This window comes from Macaca nemestrina, chromosome 17 (assembly GCF_043159975.1).
Source record: "Macaca nemestrina isolate mMacNem1 chromosome 17, mMacNem.hap1, whole genome shotgun sequence".
Lineage (NCBI taxonomy): Eukaryota > Metazoa > Chordata > Mammalia > Primates > Cercopithecidae > Macaca > Macaca nemestrina.
Window position 1 is genome coordinate 40,502,428 of NC_092141.1, and position 22,509 is coordinate 40,524,936.

A 22,509-nucleotide genomic window follows, 5' to 3' on the forward strand; every position below is an offset into this window, starting at 1 on the left:
TAATCTGAGTAAAATACAAGGTGCATGTTGTTCTTATCAATTCAGGATCTATGCTTAGAATAGCTGGTTGTCAGTGTGCTGCCCTTAGCACAGAATGCAGGTATTCTAATATACAGTTAGGCTTCAGGAGAGAAAAGGTTAGCAGCATACCATGAGGCACCAATGTGGAATGACCTATTTGGGGAACACTCCAAGGACTCCACTCCTGTCGGCCATCTCCTCGGGCACAGACTCTGAACTGATAATCAACGTTGGGGTCTATGTGCAATACTATGAATTCAGTTTCAGAACCTACATATACATCCTCAAAATGATTTGAAGTACATTTACGAAACTGGAGCCTGTAATCTTGGGCTGTAAAGTCGTCATCCACCTAAGGAGAAAAGCTTTATGTTAGCTGAGAAACAGAAAATGACTTCTCTCAGCCATCACTGCTTAAAAACTTTGAATGGAGCCATTTTGGACCAAGCAGCCAGGCCCACGTGCTGAATATGGGGTATTCTTGGGAAGGCCATAGAAAATATGCCATCACATCATTATCGCTCTTCTTTTTTTTTTTTTTGAGGCAGGGTCTCACTTGGTCACCCAGGCTGGAGTGCAGAGGCATGATCTCGGCTTATTGCAGCCTCCATACCCTGGGTTCAAGACATCCTCCTCCTTCAACCCCCCTAAGTAGCTGGCTGGGACTTCCGGTGCATACCACCATGTCCGGCTAATTTTTTGTATTTTTTGTAGAGATGGGTTTTCACCATATCTCAGATCTTTAATTCCTGAGCTTAAGCAATCTTCCCGTCTCAGCCTCTCAAAGTGCTAGGATTACAGGTGTGAGTCACTGAGCCTGAGCACCCTTCTTTTCTTTATTGAACCATGTGTTCTACATTTCCCAGTCTGATATAAAAAAGTCTGCCTCCTTTGAAGAAATGGCATGTTTTTTAATCAATGCCAAAGACAAAACATTAAAGATTCAATGATAAGGTTCCCAAAACCATACATCATTCATAATAACCAAGACATAATTAACATACAGTATACAGAATCCCCATTAATTTTTAGGGGTCCTGCATATATTCTGTATGTTAATTAGCCACCAATAGAAAAGTGGGTAAAAGACATAAATAAGTATTCTACAGGAGAAGAAATATAAATAGCCAAAATATATATATTATAAATATTCAACCTAATTTGTAATATGGCAAATGCAATCTAAAACCACAACAAGGCCAGACATGGTGGCTCATGCCTATAATCCTAAGACTTTGGGAGGCCGAAGCGGATGGAGCACTCGAGCCCAGGAATTTGAGGCCAGCCTGGGCAACATGGCAAAACTCCATCTCTACAAAAAATTACAAAACTTAGCTGGGTATGGAAGCACATGCCTGAAGTCCCAGTTACTTGAGGACTGAGGCAGGAGGATCACTTGAGCCCAGGAGGTTGAGACTGGAGTGAGACATGATTGTGCCACTGTACTCCAGCCTGGGTGACAGAGTAAGACCCTGTCTCAAAAACAAACAAATAAATAAATAAAACCACAACAAGGTACATTTAGGCAAAAATATAAAGTCTCACAATGCCAATTATCGGTCAAGATATGGAATAACAGAAACTCATATACTGTTTGGAAGGCTAAATTGATACAATCATCTTGTGGAAAGTTTGTTATTACCTATTAGTGTATGGATCCAATACTCTAAGAAGACCTCATAATTTTACAGCTAGGTAAATATTAATATTTTACAAACTTCACATATGTTCATAAGGAAACACAAGTAAAAATACTTATAGCAAAAACCTGGAAATAACTAGGTCCACTGATAGGAAAATTAATAAAAATGGAAAAAGAGTCCTGTTATGAAATAACAGCATGTTTACAAAACAAACAAACAAACAAAAATTCCTTTTAAGAAAATCTGGCTGGGCACGGGGGCTCACACTTGTAATCCCAGCACTTTGGGAGACCAAGGCAGGTGGATCACCTGAGGTCAAGAGTTTGAGACCAGTCTGACCAACACGGAGGAACCCCACCTCTACTAAAAATACAAAAATCAGGCGTGGTGGCGCATGCCTTAATCCCAGCTACTCAGGAGGCTGAGGCAGGAAGATCGCTTGAACCCGGGAGGTGGAGGTTGTGATGAGCCAAGATCATGCCATTGCACTCCAGCCTGAGCAACAAGAACGAAACTCTGTCTCAAAAAAAAAAAAAAAAAGAAAAAGAAAATGTCAGCCAAGCACAGTGGCTCATGCCTGTAATCCCAGCACTTTGGGAGGCCAAGGTGGGTGGATCACTTGAGATTTAAGGAGTTCGAGGCCAACATGGCAAAACTGTGTCTCGATTAAAAATACAAAAAATTAGGCCGTGGTGGCTCAAGCCTGTAATCCCAGCACTTTGAGAGGCCGAGACGGGCAGATCACGAGGTCACGAGATCGAGACCATCCTGGCTAACACGGTGAAACCCCATCTCTACTAAAAAACACAAAAAACTAGCCAGGCGAGGTGGCGTGCACCTGTAGTCCCAGTTACTCGGGAGGCTGAGGCAGGAGAATGGCATAAACCTGGGAGGCGGAGCTTGCAGTGAGCTGAGATCTGGCCACTGCACTCCAGCCTGGGCCACAGAGCAAGACTCTGTCTCAAAAAAACAAAACAAAAATAAAAACAGAAAATTAGCTGGGTGTAGTGCCGGTAGTCCCAGCTACTGAACCTGGGTGGGTGGGGAGAGGGAATGGTGTGGAGGTTGCAGTGAGCCAAGGTTGCATCACTGCACTCCAGCATGGGCAACAGAGCAAGGCTTCATTTCAGTAAAAAAGGCCAGGCATGGTGGCTCACATCTACAATCCCAACACTTTGGGTGGCCGAGGCGAGTGGATCACCTGAGGTCAGGAGTTCAAGACCAGCCTGGCCAACATGGTGAAACCTCGTCTCTACAAAAAATACAAAAATTAGCCAGGTGTGGTGGCAGGGGCCTATAATCCCAGCTATTCAGGAGGCTGAAGCAGGAGAATGGCTTGAACCTGGGGGAAGCAGCAGGCGGGGAAGGGCATGGAGGTTGCAATCAGCTGAGATCACGCCACTTCACTCCAGCCTGGGCAAAAGAGCGAAACTCTGTCTCAAAAAAATAAATAAATAAAAATAAAACTGGAAGAACTACCTCAGTGTTCCCTGTGACTTCATTTTACTGTAAAGTAAAAGAGATTTTTGTTTGGGAAGAAAAGAATGTATTTAAAAGTAGTCAATGAAAAAATCTGAAAGGCCCTCAAATCTCAAACCCATAATGTGGAAGTTATTTCTAGAATTCTGAATTACATACCTTACACCATCGTACAATGATGCCTCCAGGTTTCTCTATTAGTTCTTCTATCTGTACTGGTGGGCGAGATGCTACTGTTCCATGCTTAAAAATGTGGTCTTTCACTATGTTAAGAATTGAGTCATCCAACTGAGCAGATAAACAAGGCACATCAACCAGTAAAGGTACTTCTGGTAAGCTGAGGAAACAAAGCTCATGTGTTATGAGACCTCTAACTGACAGTTAAAAAACACAAGAAATAAAAAAAAATTGATTGTAGTGGTGGTTACACAATTCCATGAATATAATAAAAACCACTGAATTGCATATGTCAAATGCGTGAATTGTATGGTCTATGAATTTATATCTTAATAAAACTGTTTTAAAAAGTTAAAAAAAAAAAAAATTTTAGAGCAGTCACAAGCTTGAAAGATCCTGAAGCCCCCAGTAAGTAATTCTTATGGCAGTAGGGGATTTGCAAGATGTTACACAAAGATTCTCTTTTCAAATAAATATAAGCAAGACAGAAAATTGGTAGGATCATAACTGTCCATTTTATGCCAAACGATCTGGTTTACTGGAATATGACTCCGTTTCAACAATACATTGAGAATTTCTAAAATTTAACAATTCTTTTACACATTGGATTGAAAAAATCTGTAGTAATACTATACCAAGGATTACAATCACAACTATTTCATTAGTAACAGTGGTAATGGGCAGTGAAACGCTTTTTTTTTTTTTTCCCTCAGAGTCTCACTCTGTCCCCCACCCTAGGCTGGAGCGCTGTGGTGCGAACTAAGCTCACTGCAACCTCCACCTCCCTGATTCAAGTGATTCTCCTGCCTCAGCCTCCTGAGTAGCTGGGACTACAGGCGCACGCCACCACACCCGGATAATTTTTTATTTTATTTTATATTTATTTTGAGATGGAGTCTTGCTCTGTTGCCCAGGATGGAGTGTAGTGGTACAATCTTGGCTCACTGCAACATCTGCCTCCAGGGTTCAAGCAATTCTCCTGTCTCAGCCTCCCCAAGTAGCTGGATTACAGGCATGCGCCACTATGCCCGCCTAATTTTTATATTTTCAGTAGAGACGGGGTTTCAACAAGTTGGCCAGGCTGGTCTCAAACTCCTGGCCTCAAGCGATCTGCCTGCCTTGACCTCCCAACATGCTGGGATTACAGGTGTAAACCACCATGCCCAGCCTGAAAACCTTGAAATATATATTCTCTATCTCCCTTAATCAGAATCTTGAACAGAGGGAGGAAAAAAGCAGACATAGTTCAAATGCTTAAAAGTAAGTCCAAATGGCACAACTCTTTTACCTGTCCAACTGAATGTGCGAGGCCTTTTTGGTAAAGCTCCACAGTTTCTCATTCTCTTCTCCCACACCACCAAGCATGGCAATCTCACCTACAATCAAGAATAAGAGAACTGGAACAGTGAAAATGGTCACATATAAAGTAATCAACACAACTCATGTCTGGGTGGGTCTCTAGTGTTCCTGAAAACAGTTCTTAAATGATGCCACAGTCAAATTCCCAAAAAGTTAAAGTAGAAACTGTTTTAGAAGTGACTCTAAGATCAAATCCAAGAGGAAAAGGGATACACAGTGACAACATTTTGCCAGAGATGAAAAATCTGGCCGGGCGCGGTGGCTCACGCCTGTAATCCCAGCACTTTGGGAGGCCGAGGCGGGCGGATCACAAGGTCAGGAGATCGAGACCACGGTGAAACCCCGTCTCTACTAAAAATACAAAAAATTAGCCGGGCGCGGTTGTGGGCGCCTGTAGTCCCAGCTACTCGGGAGGCTGAGGCAGGAGAATGGCGTGAACCCGGGAGGCGGAGCTTGCAGTGAGCCGAGATCGCGCCACTGCACTCCAGCCTGGGCGACAGAGCGAGATTCCGTCTCAAAAAAAAAAAAAAAAAAAGAAAAATCTATCTGCTCTATACAAGGAAATCAACCAATTTTAGGCAAACCAGAAAGCCCAGGGACTTCTTCCCATCTCTCCTATAGAATCATTATGAACTTCAATAGGAGCCAGTACAAAATATTGCCCTGAGAGGAGCAATAGGGGATAGGGTTGTGTTTTTTTGTTTGTTTGTTTTTGAGACTGGGTCACGTTCTGTCACTCAGGTAGGAGTGCAGTGGTAGGATCATAACTCACTGCAGCCTCAAACTTCCGGGCTCAAGCAATCCTCCCATCTCAGCCTCCCAAGTAGCTGTGACCACAGGTGCACGCCACCATGCCCAGCTATTTTGTTTTTTTTTTGGGTAGAGATGAGGTCCCACTATGTTGCCCAGGCTGGGCATAGGGCTTGAAAAGCCAAATGATGCATCTATGTTTTCCTAAAAGAGTATCATACATCAGATTACAAATTATTCAACAGAATAATAAAAAGAAAATGTCAGGCCAGGTGCGGCAGCTCACGCCTGTAATCCCAGCACTTCGGGAGGCCAAGGTGGGTAGATCACGAGGTCAGGAGATCGAGACCATCCTGGCCAACACGGTGAAACCACGTCTCTACTAAAAATACAAAAATTAGTCGGGTGTGGCGGTGGGCACCTGTACTCCCAGCTACTCAGGAGGCTAAGGCAGGAGAATCGCTTGAATCCGGGATGTGGAGGTTGCAGTGAGCCGAAATCACGCCACTGCACTCCAGCCTGGGCAACAGAGTGAGACTCTGTCTCAAAAAAAAAAAAAAAAAGTTACATATGAGATGAAAATAACCAACTTCTATGTCCTTCAACAGCCCTGAAGAACACTGTCATAACTCTTTTCCATCTGAATGTGCCCTGTAGTTACTCGAGTTTTTTGAGACCATATGTCCTTCTTCCTCACCAAAAGAAAAACAGACATGGCCGGGTACTATAGCTCATGCCTGTAATCTCAGCACTTTGGCAGGCTGAGGCTGGCTGGTCACCTTAGGTTGGGAGTTCAAGACTAGCTTGGCCAGCATGGTGAAACCCCGTCTCTACTAAAAATACAAAAAGTAGCTGGGCATAGTGGCACGCTCCTGTAGTCCCAGCTACTAAGGAGGCTGAAGCACTAGAATTGCTTGAACCTGGGAGGTGGAGGTTGCAGTGAGCCAAGATCACGTCACTGCACTCCAGCCTGGGCAACAGTGTGAGACTCTGTCTCAGAAATAAATAAATAAATAAATACAATTCTCAAAATTCCATAAATAAGTTTCTATCCCTCAGGAGAATAGGAAAGAGTTTGACATTAAAAATATTCCTGAAGTTTCCTTCTGCTGCTGGGATGTATAATAATTTTTTTAAATTAAAAAACATAGGCCAGGCATGGTGGCTCATGCTTGTAATCCCAACACTTTGGGAGGCCAAGGTGGGTGAATCACGAGGTCAGGAGTTCTAGACCAGCCAGGGCAACATGGTGAAACGCTGTCTCTATTAAAAATACAAAAAATTAGCTGGGCGTGGTAGTGGGTGCCTATAATCCCAGCTACTCGGAAGGCTGAGGCAGGAGAATCGCTTGAACCCACGAGGCGGAGGCTGCAGCAAGCCAAGATCGTGCCACTGCACTCCAGCCCAGGCAACAGTACAAGACTCCCTCTCAAAAATAAATAATTAATTAAATTTTGGACATACAAAAATATTCAAGTATCAAATGCTGTAACAATCACACTGCCCCAAAGGATTTTTTCTTTTTGAGACAGAGTCTGACTCTGTCACCCAGGCTGGAGTGTGATGTGTAATTACAGCTCACTGCAGCCTCAAACTCCTGGGCTCAGGGGATCCTCCCGCCTCAGCCTCCCAAGTAGCTAGGACTACAGGAATGTGCCACTATGCCCAGCTAGGATTTATCTTTTTTTTTTTTTGAGACGGAATCTCACTCTTATCGCCCAGGCTGGAGTGCAATGGTGCAATTTTGGCTCACTGCAACCTCTTGCCTCAGCCTCCTGGGTAGATGGGATTACAGGCACCCACCACCATGCCCGGCTAATTTTTGTATTTTTAGTAGAGACAGGGTTTCACCATGTTGGCCAGGCTGGTCTTGAACTCCTAATCTTAGATGATCCGCCCACCTCAGCCTCCCAAAGTGTTGTGATTACAGGCATGAGCCACTGTGCCTGGCCAGGATTTATCTTCTAAAATAAAAACAAATGATCAGTCATCAGGGGATGAGTATACGCTCCTGGCCCATGCTGCACTGCTTCTGGGTTTGTTTCCAAATGCAAAGCCACCAAGGAAAGACATTCCATGGTACTGCTAGAATTTTCTCAAAAGCACTGTTATGGTCAGTGGCAAATAAACACTTCTCATTGAAGATAAGACAAAAATGTAACTAGCAATGTCAAGATAACACTCGTACTATATTCTAAGGGGGACCAAAAGAAGATTAACTTCCAGGTGGAGTAACAGCCTCGTGAATCATCCACACTTTTTTCCCACACTCCCAGCACTCATTCTGCAGAAGGGATGGAATTCAGTCGCCTTCCCTAGCTCCTTTTTCCTCAAATGACCTTTAAATGTTGGTGTCCCTTAGTGTTCTAATCTCTTTCACCTGCTCTTCTCACATTACACGGTGTCCCTCGATGATTGTACTTATTCCAATGGATTCATATTTGATATATATACCATTAACTGCCATACTGACATCTCCTGGTATGATCTCTCTCCTAAGAATCATACCCATATTTCCATCTTAAGCACCTCAAACTCACCATGCCCAAGCCAAATGCCTGACTACTTACTAAGCACCCACCTCCTCCTTCATTTACTGTGTCAAAAACAGCACCACTATTTATGCAGAATCCAAAAGTAGGCTGATTTTTGCCATCACAAATCCTTTCCTTTCCCCTCCATCACATATGTAGGTAATCATCTACAGACAACAGTCACTGCTCAGTAAAATCATCAATAATTCCATTTCTGGGAAAAAAAAATTCTTTTTTTTTTGTTTTTATTTTTAAGAGACAGGGTCTTGCTCTGTTGCCCAGGCTGGAGTGCAGTGGTGCAATCATAGCTCAAGCTCTCCTCCCACCTCAGCCTCCTGAATAGTTGGGACAATAGTTGGTGTATGCCACTAAGCCTGGCTAATTTTTTTTTTATTTTTGAGACAGAGTCTTGCTCTGTCGCCCAGGCTAGAGTGCCATGGCGCAATCTCAGCTCACTGCAATCTCCGCCTCCTGGGTTCACGCCATTCTCCTGCCTCAGCCTCCCAAGTAGCTTGGACTACAGGCGCCTGCCACCACGCCCAGCTAATTTTTTGTATTTTTAGTAGAGACGGGGTTTCACCGTGTTAGCCAGGATGGTCTCGATCTCCTGACCTCGTGATCCGCCCGCCTTGGCTTCCCAAAGTGCTGGGATTATAGCCGTGAGCCACTGTGCTCAGCCCGCCTGGCTAATTTTTTTTTTTTTTTTTTTGAGACGGACCCTTGCTCTGTCGCCCAGGCTGGGGTGCAGTGACCGGATCTCAGCTCACTGCAAGCTCCGCCTCCTGGGTTTACGCCATTCTCCTGCCTCAGCCTCCCGAGTAGCTGGGACTACAGGCGCCCGCCACCTCACCCAGCTAGTTTTTTGTATTTTTTAGTAGAGACGGGGTTTCACTGTGTTAGCCAGGATGTTCTCGATCTCCTGACCTCGCGATCCGCCCGTCTCAGCCTCCCAAAGTGCTGGGATTACAGGCTTGAGCCACTGCGCCCAGCCGGCTAATTTTTTTTAAAACAGTGGCCCACGCCTGTAATCCCAGCACTTTGGGAGTATAATGTTGCAATCTTGGCTCACTGCAACCTCCGTCTCCCAGGTTCAAGCGATTCTCCTGCCTCAGCCTCCCGAGTAACTGGAATTACAGGTACCTGCCACCATGCCTGGCCAATTTTTGTATTTTTAGTAGAGATGGGGTATTACCATGTTGGCCCGGCTAGTCTCAAACTCCTGACCTCAAGTGATCCTCCTGTCTTGACATCCCAAAGTGCTGGGGTTATAGGTGTTAGCCTGGCCTCAGCCTCTAATAACTTTTTAATCAGTCTCTTTTCCCTCTAGTCTTACAATCTCTAACACAGTCTCCAAAACATAGGCAGGATCATTTTTTTTTTAATGCACATCTGATCATGTCACTCTGCTGCTTAAAATGCTTCAACAGAGGTGGGTGGATCACGAGGTCAGGAGATCAAGACCAGCCTGGCTAACACGGTGAAATCCTGTCTCTACTAAAAATACAAACAATTAGCCGGGCGAGGTGGCGGGCGCCTGTAGTCCCAGCTACTCGGGAGGCTGAGGCAGGAGAATGGCGTGAACCCGGGAGGCGGAGCTTGCAGTGAGCTGAGATCGCGCCATTGTACTCCAGCCTGGGCGACAGAGCGAGACTGTCTCAAAAAAAAACAAAAACAAAAAAAGCTTCAACTGATCCTTGAAAATGCCATTCACTTAATTTATGATGATGTTGCTTCTGCTTGGAATCATGCTGTTACCTCCTCTTTTTCCTATGTCTGCTTGATAGCCTCTGTGGAACTCCTCCTACAGAAAGCTATCCTATACTATTCCAGACAAAGTTAAGAACTTCCTCCTCTGTGCTCCAATGAGGTCTTAGATCTCTCTTAGCATGTATTTCTCTCTCACTGGGCTCTGAATCCCAAAGGAAAGAACTCTCACCTATTTTATTCTTTTCTTTTTTTTGAGAGGGAGTCTCACTCTGTCACCCAGGCTGGAGTGCAGTGGCACGTGCCTCAGCCTCCCGAGTAGCTGGGACTACAGGCACACGCTGCCATGGCCAGCTAATTTTTGTATTTTCACTAGAGACGGGATTTCACCATGTTGGCCAGGATGGTCTTGATCTCCTGACCTCATGATCCGCCCACCTCGACCTCCCAAAGTGCTGGGATTACAGGCGTGAGTCACTGCACCTGGCTTTTATTCTTACTCTTATTTTATATTTTTTGGGACAGGGTCTCACTCTGTCACCCAGGCTGGAGTGCAGTGGTGCAATCATGGCTCACTGCAGCGTTAATCTCCTGGCCTCAAGTGATCCTCCCACCTCGGCCTCCTAAGTAGTTGGGACTCCAGGTGCATACCACCATGCCCAGCTAATTTTTTTTTTTTTTTTTTTTTTTGTAGAGACAGGCTGTTGCCCAGGCTGGTCTTAAACTCCTGACCTCAAGTGATCCACTTGCTTCAGCCTCCGAAAGTGCTGGGATTACAGGCGTGAGCCACGGCATCTGGCCCCCTTGTTTATGTTATGTGCCTGACAAAGATCTCTGTTGAAGGAAGGTGAGTAGAATAAAGAAAGGAAGGCAGCAGGGCATGACTCAATTGGCTGAAGATAGGAGTAAACACCAATCACTTTTTTTTAACTTTTTAAGCAGAACAGTGGAGACTATAATTGTGGTGGCTCTCACCTGTAATCCCAGCACTTCGGGAGGCCAAGATTGGAAGACTGCTTGAGACCGGGAATTCAAGACCAGACTGGGCAACATGGTGAAACCCTGTCTCTACCAAAAATACAAAAATTAGCCAGGCATGGTGGCACGCGCCTGTAATCTCAGCTATTTGGGAGGCTGAGGTGGGAGGATCACCTGAGCCAGGGAGGTCAAGACTGCGCCTGATAGCGCCACTGCACTCTAGCCTGGGCAACAGAGCAAGACTCCTGTGTCAAAAAAAAAAAAAAAAAGTATAATTTGATTGTTTGTAATACAGAGGATAAATGCTTGAGAGAATGGATGCCCCATTTTCCACAATGTGATTATTACACACTGCATGCCCGTATCAAAACATCTCAACGTGCCCCATATCATTTATTCTTTCTTGTTTTATAACTAATTATAACTAACACTTCAACTGCAGTTGCCATGGGATGCCTAACTGTATATCTGTCATCCTATATCACAAACTGTCTCTAGGTAAGAACATTCTAAGAACCCCACAGCTGGCAAGAAGCCTGCTGCTATCCTGAGGAATCTGCAAAATGTCAATCTGAACGAATCACATTTAGTATGTGATATGGTTTGGCTCTGTGTCCCCACCCAAATCTTATCTTGAATTGTACTCCCATAATTCCCATGTGTTGCGGGAGGGACCCGACGGGAGATAATTGAACCATGGGGGCAGTTTCTCCCATACTATTCTCAGTAGTGAATAACTTTCTTTCTTTTTTTTTTTTTTTTTTTGAGACGGAGTCTTGCTCTGCCGCCCAGGCTGGAGTGCAGTGGCCGGATCTCAGCTCACTGCAAGCTCCGCCTCCCGGGTTCACGCCATTCTCCTGCCTCAGCCTCCCGAGTAGCTGGGACTACAGGCGCCGCCACCTCGCCCGGCTAGTTTTTTGTATTTTTTTTTTTTAAAGTAGAGACGGGGTTTCACCGTGTCAGCCAGGATGGTCTCGATCTCCTGACCTCGTGATCCGCCCGTCTCGGCCTCCCAAAGTGCTGGGATTACAGGCTTGAGCCACCGCGCCCGGCCAGTAGTGAATAACTTTCATGAGATCTAATGGTATTTTTTTTCTTTTTTGAGACGGAGTCTCGCTGTGTCACCCAGGCTGGAGTGCAGTGGCGCGATCTCGGCTCACTGCAAGCTCTGCCTCCCGGGTTCACGCCATTCTCCCGCCTCAGACTCCGAGTAGCTGGGACTACAGGCGCCCGCCACAACGCCCAGCTAGTTTTTTGTATTTTTAGTAGAGACGGGGTTTCATCATGTTAGCCAGGATGGTCTCGATCTCCTGACCTCGTGATCCACCCGCCTCGGCCTCCCAAAGTGCTGGGATTACAGGCTTGAGCCACCGCGCCCAGCGAGATCTAATGGTATTTTAAGAGGCAACCCCTTTCGCTTGGCTCTCATTCTCTTCTCTTGTCTGCCACTATGTGAGACGTGACTTTCTCCTTCTGCCATGATCCCCAGCCACATGGAACTGTAAGTTCATTAAACCTCTTTCTTTGGTAAACTGCCTAGTCTCGGGTATGTCTTTATCAGTAGTGTGAAAATGTACTAATGCACTAATGTAACAGGATCCCTGGTCTCCCACCTTCTCGGACTAAGTCTTCTGCAGTGTTGACTCCGTGTTCTATGAGCTTCTGGCAGTCATCTAGTGGTTTAATGGTCTCCTGTTCAATGGTGTCCACCTCTTGCAAAAGGGTCACCAATCGCTCATCCAGGAGCTTTCCAAGGGTTCCCTTTAAATCATTAAAATGCTGTTTGAGAACATCTCTTGTCTGTGATGCACTTTCTTTGATCTAAAAAGAAATAACAAAATACTCAAAATCAGAATCTTTAAAAAAGGCTAATCCATAGGTACAATTCACAATAATCTAAAAGCACCATATAACCATCATCTTCAATTTAGTAAAAAAAAGACTAATTGAAATTATATATATTTAAGGTGTGATATTTTGATACACATACACATAGTGAACTGTTATTGTAGTGAAGCTAATTAACATGTCCATCTCTTCACATGGTGACCTTTCTGTGTGGTGAGAACACTTATGATCTCTCCTAACACATTCCAAGTATACATGACAGTATTTTTTTTTTTTTTTAGACGGCGTCTCGCTCTGTCACCCAGGCTGGAGTGCAGTGGTACGATCTCTGCTCACTGCAAGCTCCACCTCCCGGATTCATGCCATTCTCCTGCCTCAGCCTCCGGAGTAGCTGGGACTACAGGCACCCACCACCACACCTGGCTAATTTTTTGTATTTTTAGTAGAGACGGGGTTTCACCGCGTTAGCCAGGCTGGTCTTGATCTCCTGACCTCGTGATCCACCTGCCTCGGCCTCCCAAAGTGCTGGGATTACAGGCATGAGCCACTGCGCCCAGCCACACTACAGTATTATTAACTAGTGTCCTTATCCTGTACTTGAGATCTCTAAATTTATGCATATTAAATAACTGAAACTTTGTACCCTTTGACCAACATCTCCCCATCTCCAACTCCATCCCTAGCAAGCACCATTCTACTTTCTGCTTCTATGATTTCGACCTTTTTAGATTCTACATATAAATAATATCATGTAATATGTTTATTTCTGTATCTGGCTTCTTTGACTTAGGATGATGTCCTTCAGGTTCATCCATGCTGTCACAAATGACAGAATTTCCTTCTCTTTTAAGGTTGAATAGTATTCCGTTGTATATATACATCTTCCATTCACTGACAAACCAAATGTGATTGATTTGCACAAACAGGCAGAAGTACACAGAATTGCCCTTCAAGTCAGATAGAATAAGCCAAATCTTGGTTTCATCATTGATAAATTATGTCAATTTAGTTATGTTAATTAAGTATTCTATGCCTCAATTTCCTTATTTGTCAAATGAGCATAATAATAGTTATTTCGGCTGGGCGCAGTGTCTCACGCCTGTAATCCCAGCACTTTGGGAGGCCAAGGAGGGCAGATCATTTGAGGACAGGAGTTCGAGACCAGCCTGGCCAATGTGGTGAAACCCCGTATCTACTAAAAATACAAAAATTAGCTGGACGTGGAAGTGCGGGCCTGTAATCCCAGCTACTTGGGAGGCTGAGGCAGGAGAATTGCTTGAACCTGGGAGACAGAGGTTGCAGTGAGCAAAGACTGCATCACTGCACTCCAGCTGGGCAGCACAGTGAGACTCCATCTCAAAAAAAAGAAATAAATAATAGTTACTTCATGGAGTTGCTGTGAGGATAAATTAAAATAAACTAGGTACTACAGTGGGTAAAATAAACAGCACATTGTTATACTCGATAAAAAAAGTTATAAATTATTATTATCTGTAAAAGGTGTTCTTGAAAAATTGTATGTTTCAATACTAAAAATTGTTTAATTATGAGGGGATTAAAATTCATTTTACTGAAAAGCAGCAAAGAAATGGTAGATTAAAAAGCCACGGTCAGCCGGGCACGGTGGCTCATGCCTGTAATCCAGCACTTTGGGAGGCCGAGGCAGGTGGATCACGAGGTCAGGAGTTCAAGACCAGCTTAACATGGTGAAACCCCGTCTCTACTAAAAATACAAAAAAATTAGCTGAGCCCACTGGTGGTGCGTGCCTGTAATCCCAGCTACTTCAGACGCTGAGGTAGGAGAATCGGTTGAACCTGGGAGGCGAAGGTTGTAGTGAGCTGAGATCGCACCGTTGCACTCCAGCCTGGGCAACAGAGTGAGACTCCATCTCCAAAAAAAAAAAAAAAAAAAAAAGGCAAGCCATGGTCAGGCGCAGTGGCTCACACCTATGATCCTTGCACTTTGAGAGGCTAAGGCAGGAGGATCACTTGAGCCCAGGAGTTTGAGACAAGCTTGGATAACATGGAGAAACCCTGTCTTTACAAATGATACAAAAATTAGCTGGGCATGGTGGCACATGTCTGTAGTCCCAGATACTTAGGAGGCTGAGGTGGGAGGATCACCTGAGCCCAGGGGGTCGAGGCTGCAGTAAGCTGTGACTGCACCACTGCACTCTAGCTTGGGTGACAGAGTGAGACCCTGTCTCTAAATAAAAATGAAAAGCCACAATACAAACAAACAAACAAACAAAAACCTCATGGATAAAACGCCCTCATTATGCTAAAAGAAAACCAAGAATTATTTAAAAACCAAAGAGGCCTGTAGGATGCAGAGCTGGGACAATGAATCCTTTTTGAATGACAGTGCTCTTTGTGAATCTAAATGAGAGGTTTATAAAGCCTCTTCCTTTCAAATTTATTGAAAGAGAAGAAAAAATAAAGCCTCTTCCCCCCAAAATAAATAATCTATACCCTAAAAAATTATTCAATTTCAGAAGTTTACAAATTCCCTCAGAGCCAAACCATGGCTTGCCTGAAGCAGTAATTATGAAACCTCATTTGCAGAAGAATCATGTAGGCTACTTGTTATAATTCAGACTGCAGAGTTCCATCCCAGACCTACTGAACCAGAAAATGACAGGAGGGCCTAAAGGAGTGTATGGATGGAGTTCTCATTTTTTCCAAGCACACCTGTAATTCTGCAGCCCACAATTTGAGAAACACTGCGCTAAATCTACAGATCTCAGATTAAGAACCCATATTCTAGGGGATATGACAGGAAAATCTTCACGTCAAATATATTATGAAGACAAACAGGTTGTCTATACAGACACTAGATTTTTTATTCTTTTATTTCGGAGACAGGGTCTCACTCTGTTCACAGGCCGGAGTGCAGTGGCATGATCCTGGCTCATTGCAGCCTTGAACTCCTGGGCTCAGGTGATCCTCCTGCCTCAGTCTTCTGAGCAGCTGATCCTATAGGCGCAGGCCACCACACTTGGCTAATTTTACTTTTTACTTTTTGTAGAGATGAGAGCTTGTTATGTTGCCCAAGCTGGTCTTGAACTCCTCGCTTCAAGCAATCCTACCACCTTGGCCTTCCAAAATGCTGAGATTACAGGAGTGATCCACTGCACCTGGATTTTTATTTTAAAGACCTCAGATAAAAGGCCAGGCATGGTGGCTCAAGCCTGTAATCCCAGCACTTTGGGAGGCCAAGGTGGGAGGATCACCACTACAACCAGACCTGGGCGACAGAGCAAGGCCCTCTTCTCAAAAACAATTCAGGTAACATACAATTTGTTTTCTCTCACTTAATGAGAAAATTCTAACTATAAGTCACTCCAATAAGTTAAAGAAAAAACATACTTTGCTTTCCAGATATTATTATCTTAGTTTCATGACATATTGTTTACTACCATAACCCTAACCCTTTTGTTAACTTTCTCTTACCACGAAAGTTTAAAGTATAAGAAAACTCCACCAAGAAAGAACATATCAAATTATGAATAAAGAACAATATTTCAACAGTTGATGGAGAAATTTAAAACTTTCTATTTATTCTCTAAATTCTCTCTAAATTTAAAAAGCAGAATACAATATTGTTTCCCAGCAATGTGCACAACCACGTAAAAACAAAAAATGCCCATGCCCAAGGACTAAAACAGAAAAAGAGCAGTATCATCTACCGGGTGGGCAGATCATAGAAACAATTTTCTTCCCTTTTTTTTTTTCTTTTTTGAGATGGACCTTCACTCTTGTGGCCCAGGCTGGAGTGCAGTGGCGCAATCTTGGCTCACTGCAACCTCTGCCTTCTGGGTTCAAGACATTCTTCTGCCTCAGTCTCCTGAGTAGCTGAGATTACAGGCACACGCCACTACACCTGGCTAATTTTTGTATTTTTAGTAGAGACAGGGTTTTGCCATGTTGGCCAAGCTGGTCTCGAACTCCTGATCTCCGGTGATCCACCCACCTCAGCCTCCCAAAGTGCTGGGATAAGGCATGAGTCACCTCATCCAGCCCTTTTCTCTCCATTTGACATTAACACAATTATAATAATATCTGTGCAGTTAGTAAAATAATTCTTTAAATCACAAAGAAAAATTCTAAATTAATTGTTAACTAATTTCTGTAGTTACCAAAGAATTTCTGTGAAATAGATCCAAGTAAAAATTTAAAAAAGAAAGAAAGAAAGGCCATAAACCCAAATTGCACTTGATTCAGCTCACCATTCAACTATGAGATATTTGCAAACTAGGCCCTCATCTACATAGCATCTGGCAAACAAATGCTGTTGAGTGAAAACGCAGTTAATCATGTGTGTTTCAAAGAACTTTCTAAAAGAACCAAAGAGAGAATACCTTATGATTTTAACACATCCCCTGGGGTACTGGTAGAAATTCAGAATCTCAGGCCCCACCCAGAACTGCTAAATCAGAACGTTAATTTTTTTTCTTCCTCCTCCTCCCCTAGAAACTGTATTTTTTTTTTCTTTTCTTTTTTTTTTTTTTTTGAGACGGAGTCTCGCTCTGTCGCCCAGGCTGGAGTGCAGCGGCCTGATCTCAGCTCACTGCAAGCTCCGCCTCCCGGGTTCACGCCATTCTCCTGCCTCAGCCTCCCGAGCAGCTGGGACTACAGGCGCCCGCCACCTCGCCCAGCTAGTTTTTTGTAGTTTTAGTAGAGACGGGGTTTCACTGTGTTCACCAGGATGGTCTCGATCTCCTGACCTCGTGATCCACCCGTCTCGGCCTCCCAAAGTGCTGGGATTACAGGCTTGAGCCACCGTGCCCGGCCATTTTTTTTTTTTCTTGAGATGGAGTTTTGCTCTTGTTGCCCAGGCTGGAGTGTAATGGGAGCAATCTCGGCTCACTGCAACCTCCACCTCCCGTGTTCAAGTGATTCTCCTGTCTCAGCCTCCTGAGTAGCTAGGATTATAGGTGCATGCCACCACGCCTGACTAATTTTTGTATTTTTAGTAGAGATGGGGTTTCATCATATTGGTCAGGCTGGTCTCGAACTCCTGACCTCAGGTGATCCACCCGCCTCAGCCTCCCAAAGTGCTGGAATTACAGGTGTGAACCACCGCACCCAGCCAAACCTGTATTTTTAACAGGACCCTCAGGTACCTTGTATACACATTACAGATACCAGAATAAATAAAGACCTTGTGTCAGAGCGCTGTAATACATTTCGAATGGTCAAGAGGAAATTCTGCAGTTGAGTACTATGCCGCTGAGGTCCTGTCTTGCTCTTTAGCGGATACAGCATACACAGGAAGTGCATTGGTTAGGTAAAGTCAATTTCCTCTTTAGAAAGAATTCAAAACTCCTTCAGCTATTGCAGAGCTTATGTTTTGTTTTTGTTTCAGAGCCTCAGAAAAAAGGAAGTATGTGAACACAAAACAGAGAGAGGGCTAAAAAAGTGAGACTCAATTTCCAAATTCACCTCCTGTACTCTCATTTTAAATTTGGTCCCTTTTGCTTATAGAATCCCAACCACTGCCATTTCAAACTTGATACTACCATGAGATCATTTTCTTTTCCTTGAAATAGTTCATGATTTAAAGCCTAGTCACCTTTAATCCAATCATGTAACTAATCAAGTTCATTTGCTTGACTTTATGAAACTAATTTAAAAATGCAGCTCCACTGCTGAGTGAATTTCTTCATATTTGATGTGGTACCAATGGTTGCATGTGTTCACTGTTAACTCAATAAATCTTCACAATACAGTTTCAGAAAGTGAGGACCAAAGAAGACAACTTACCCAAGGCTTTGCAGTGCCAGAAACAGTCTAATTCCAAAGACTATGCTCTTTCATTACACCAAGCCGTTTTGTACTTACAGGACACTTTTTTTTTTTTGGAGACAGGTTCTCACTTGGTCATTCAGGCTGGAGAGCAGTGGTACGATCACAATTCACTGCAGCCTCGAAATCCTGGACTCAGGTGATTCTCCCACCTTAGCCTCCCAGGAAGCTGGGACCACAGGCATGTGTCACTGCACCCAGCTAAATTTTGTATTTTTTGTAGAAACGGATTTTCATCGTGTGGCCCAGGCTGGTCTCAAACTCCTGGACTTGAGCAATCCTCCTGCCTCAGCCTCTCAAAGTGCTGAGATTACTAGCGTAAGCCACCGCGCTCGGCCATAGAACACTATTTTAAAAGAGCTCCCAGATAAATCTGTAAATTATGTATTGGCTAAAGACACTTCTTGGTACAACATGTAGTATTTCCTGTCCCTGTGTAAAGAATTGTGTGGTGGACAATCAGCTTCAAATGCTACCTAGCCATTCAAGGCAAAAACAACTGTGGTGATTTGTAACAAAATAGATTTGAGAATATAAATGACAGAGAAGTCAAGATTTCAAAAAGGAAACTGTAATATACATTGTTTATGTTGATTAATAATATTTTGAAATAATCTGCCACTAAAACCTTTAATGTAACAGACCATCAAAACTTACAAAGTTTTGGCCTGGGCACGGTGGCTCATGCCTGGAATCCCAGCACTTTGGGAGGCTGAGGCAGGTGGATCATGAGCTCAGGAGTTCAAGACCAGTCTGGCCAACATGGCAAAACCCCATCTCTACAAAAAATGCAAAAATTACCCAAGCGTGGTGGTGCACGCCTGTAGTCCCAGCTACTTGGTGGGCTGAGGCAGGAGAATCACTTGAACCCGGGAGGCGGAGGTTGCAGTGAGCTAAGATAGTGCCATCACACTCCAGCCTGGGCAACAGAGCAAGACTCCACCTCAAAAAAATAAATAAATAAAATAAATAAATAAATAAGTAAATAATAAAAAATAAAACTTACCAAGTTTCCACTACAGTTGAATATAACCCCAAAGCAACTGTTCTAAAGTTTTAACATGATTTTTTTTTTTTTTTTTTTTTTTTTTGAGACGGAGTCTCGCTCTGTCACCCAGGCTGGAGTGCAGTGGCCGGATCTCAGCTCACTGCAAGCTTCGCCTCCCAGGTTCACGCCATTCTCCTGCCTCAGCCTCCCGAGTAGCTGGGACTACAGGCGCCCGCCACCTTGCCCGGCTAGTTTTTTGTATTTCTTTTTTTTTTTGAGACGGAGTCTTGCTCTGTGCCCCAGGCTGGAGTGCAGTGGCACGATCTTGGCTCACTGCAAGCTCCGCCCCCCCGGGTTCACGCCATTCTCCTGCCTCAGCCTCCTGAGTAGCTGGGACTACAGGCGCCTGCCACCTCGCCCGGCTAATTATCTTGTATTTTTAGTAGAGACGGGGTTTCACCGTGTTAGCCAGGATGGTCTCGATCTCCTGACCTCGTGATCCGCCCGTCTCGGCCTCCCAAAGTGCTAGGATTACAGGCTTGAGCCACCGCGCCCGGCCTTTGTATTTCTTAATAGAGACGAGGTTTCACCGTGTTAGCCAGGATGGTCTCGATCTCCTGACCTCGTGATCCGCCCATCTCGGCCTCCCAAAGTGCTGGGATTACAGGCTTGAGCCACCGCGCCCGGCCAGTTTTAACATGATTAAGAGCTCACAAAATGCCAAAAATTCATCAAGTTTGTATTTCAATACTAAGCCACCCAAAAGCTTAAGGATTATTTCCTTCACAACCCTCCAAAACAATAGTGACTGATATATTTTCCTCCAGAGTTTAGTTACTAAAAAGACATATGCAGAGGCCAGGTGCAGTGGCTCATGCCTATAATCCCAGCACTTTTAGAGGACGGATCACTTGTGTCCAGGAGTTCAAGACCAGCCTGGGCAACATGGCAATACTCTGTCTCTAGTAAAAAATACAAAAAATCAGCTGGGTGTGGCGGCATGGCTTGTAGTCCCAGCTGCTTGGGAGGTTAAGGTGACAGGATCACTTGAGCCTGGGAGGTTGAGGCTGCAGTGGGTGGTTTTTGCACCACTGCCCTCCAGCCTGGGTGACAAAGTGAGACCCTGCCTCAAAAATAACCAAACAAACAAACAAAAAAGAAAACCACATATACAAAACACAAAACTATTTGCTAACAAGAACATACTCATTAAAAACTGGCCAGGCACAGTGGCTTACGCCTGTAATCCCAGCATTTTGGGAGGCTGAGGCAGCTGGACTGCCTGAGCTCAGGAGTTTGCGACCAGCCTGGGCAACATGGTGAAACCCTGTCTCTACTAAAAATACAAAAATTAGCTGGGTTTGGTGCTGCCTGCTTATAATCCCAGCTACTGGGAGGCTGAGGCAGGAGAATCATTTGAGCTCAGGAGGTGAAGGTTGCAGTGAGCCGCGATCACGCTGCTGTACTCCAGCCTGGCTGAGAGAGTAACAATCTGTCTCAAAACAAACAAACAAACAAAACCCCCACAAAAAAACAGAAAAATATACTGATCAAAAATAAAAGACAGCCGGGTGCAGTGGCTCATGCCTGTAATCCCAGCACTTTGGGAGGCTGAGGCGGCTGAATCACAAAGTCAGGAGTTCAAGACCAGCCTGGCCAACATGGTAAAACCCCATCTCTACTAAAAATGCAAAAAAATTAGCTGGGCATCGTGGCGGGCACCTGTAATCCCAGCTACTCAGGAGGCTGAGGCAGGAGAACTGCTTGAACCTGCGAGGCAGAGGTTGCAGTGAGCCGAGGCTGTGCCACTGCACTCCAGCCCAGGTGACAGTGCGAGACTCCATCTCAAATACAAATTTAAAAAAAGGCCAGGTGCAGTGGCTCACGCCTGTAATCCCAGCACTTTGGGAGGCCGAGGCAGGCAGATCATGAGGTTAGGAGATCGAGACCATCCTGGCTAACATGGTGAAACCCTGTCTCTACTAAAAATACAAAAAATTAAGTCGGGCGTGGTAGCAGGCGCTTGTAGTCCCAGCTACTTGGGAGGCTGAGGCAGGAGAATGGCGTGAACCCGGGAGGCGGAGACTGCAGTAAGCTGAGATTGGTGCCACTGCACCCTAGCCTGGGTGACAGAGCGAGACTCCATCTCAATAAATAAATAAATAATAATAAAATAAATAAAATAAAAAGATAAAAATAGTCAACTGAAATTGAAGACGCTAATCAACATATTTTTTTCTCATTTTGTGTGAAATATATATTAGCTATTTGTTTTTGTACTGATACCAGGACATCAGTCATTAGTAATAACGGAAACAGTAACAATACAGCAGCAGCTATCATCTACTGAGTACCTGTATGCCAGGTAAAACTGTACTTATGGTCTAATTTAAACTCTACCATAACCCTGTGAAGAGAACATGTGTAGATGGTGTAGATGAGTAACATGGGAGTCAGAGAGATGAAACTGGCCACATCACAAAGTTACGAAGTGGCAGAGACTGTGAATTCAGTCTGACTCAAGAATGGACTTGTAAGCACTGCTATGTTTCTCCTTGTTTCTCTTACACTTAGGTTTTTTAAGGAAAAAAAATGCTTATTTGAGAACTTTCAAAAACAAAACGTATATTATATGATTTGGTAATCTGTTACAGTAGTGGCCCCCAATGTACCAGGAATTCACACTTCCAACTACTCGTGGCCTTGTGTGGTCCTCTCCCCTAGAATCTGGGCTGGGCCTGTGACTAGCAATGCAATCACACGTGCACAGCAATAGAGTGAAACTAATCCTGTGCCAGTTCCAGGCCTCATCCTTCAGAAGACCTGTCAACATCTGCTTTTTGGAGGCCACCATGAAAGAAGTATGCCTACTTTTCTGGAGAGGACAAGGGGAAAGAGACAGGAAGGTGAAAAGGCAGGAAGGGAGGAAGACAGAGAGAGAGATTCGCACCAAAGCCCAGGTATGCCAGTGTTCCAACTGAGACTAGCTAATACTAAGTCTCCAATATAAGTGAATGTTCTATGTCAGACATTCCAGCCTCAACTTCGCGCAACCATAAAAGTGTTGCCAAGCAAAAGCAGGAGAACTACCTATCTGAGCCCCAGTCAACTTCCAGAATTGTAAGCAAATAAAATGGTTGCCTTTTAAGTTATTAAGCTTTGGCACAGTTTTATTACGTAGCAGTAAACAAACCATATGAAAAAATACATGTTTAATTCT

The 22,509-nt window shown here is 44.4% G+C and overlaps 1 protein-coding gene across 2 annotated transcripts in view; it reads right to left on the reverse strand.

Annotated features, from left to right (window-relative positions):
- LOC105485199 (cytokine receptor like factor 3) overlaps positions 1-22,509 on the reverse strand; it is a 56,589-nt gene that overhangs the window by 21,682 nt on the left and 12,398 nt on the right. For both annotated transcript variants that reach the window (XM_071082668.1, XM_071082669.1), the window contains exons 2-5: positions 12,259-12,466; positions 4,609-4,696; positions 3,303-3,480; positions 151-373 (exon numbers count right to left, since the gene is read on the reverse strand). In XM_071082668.1, the coding sequence (XP_070938769.1) occupies positions 151-373; positions 3,303-3,480; positions 4,609-4,696; positions 12,259-12,466 (697 nt within the window). The remainder of the gene's footprint in view (positions 1-150; positions 374-3,302; positions 3,481-4,608; positions 4,697-12,258; positions 12,467-22,509) is intronic.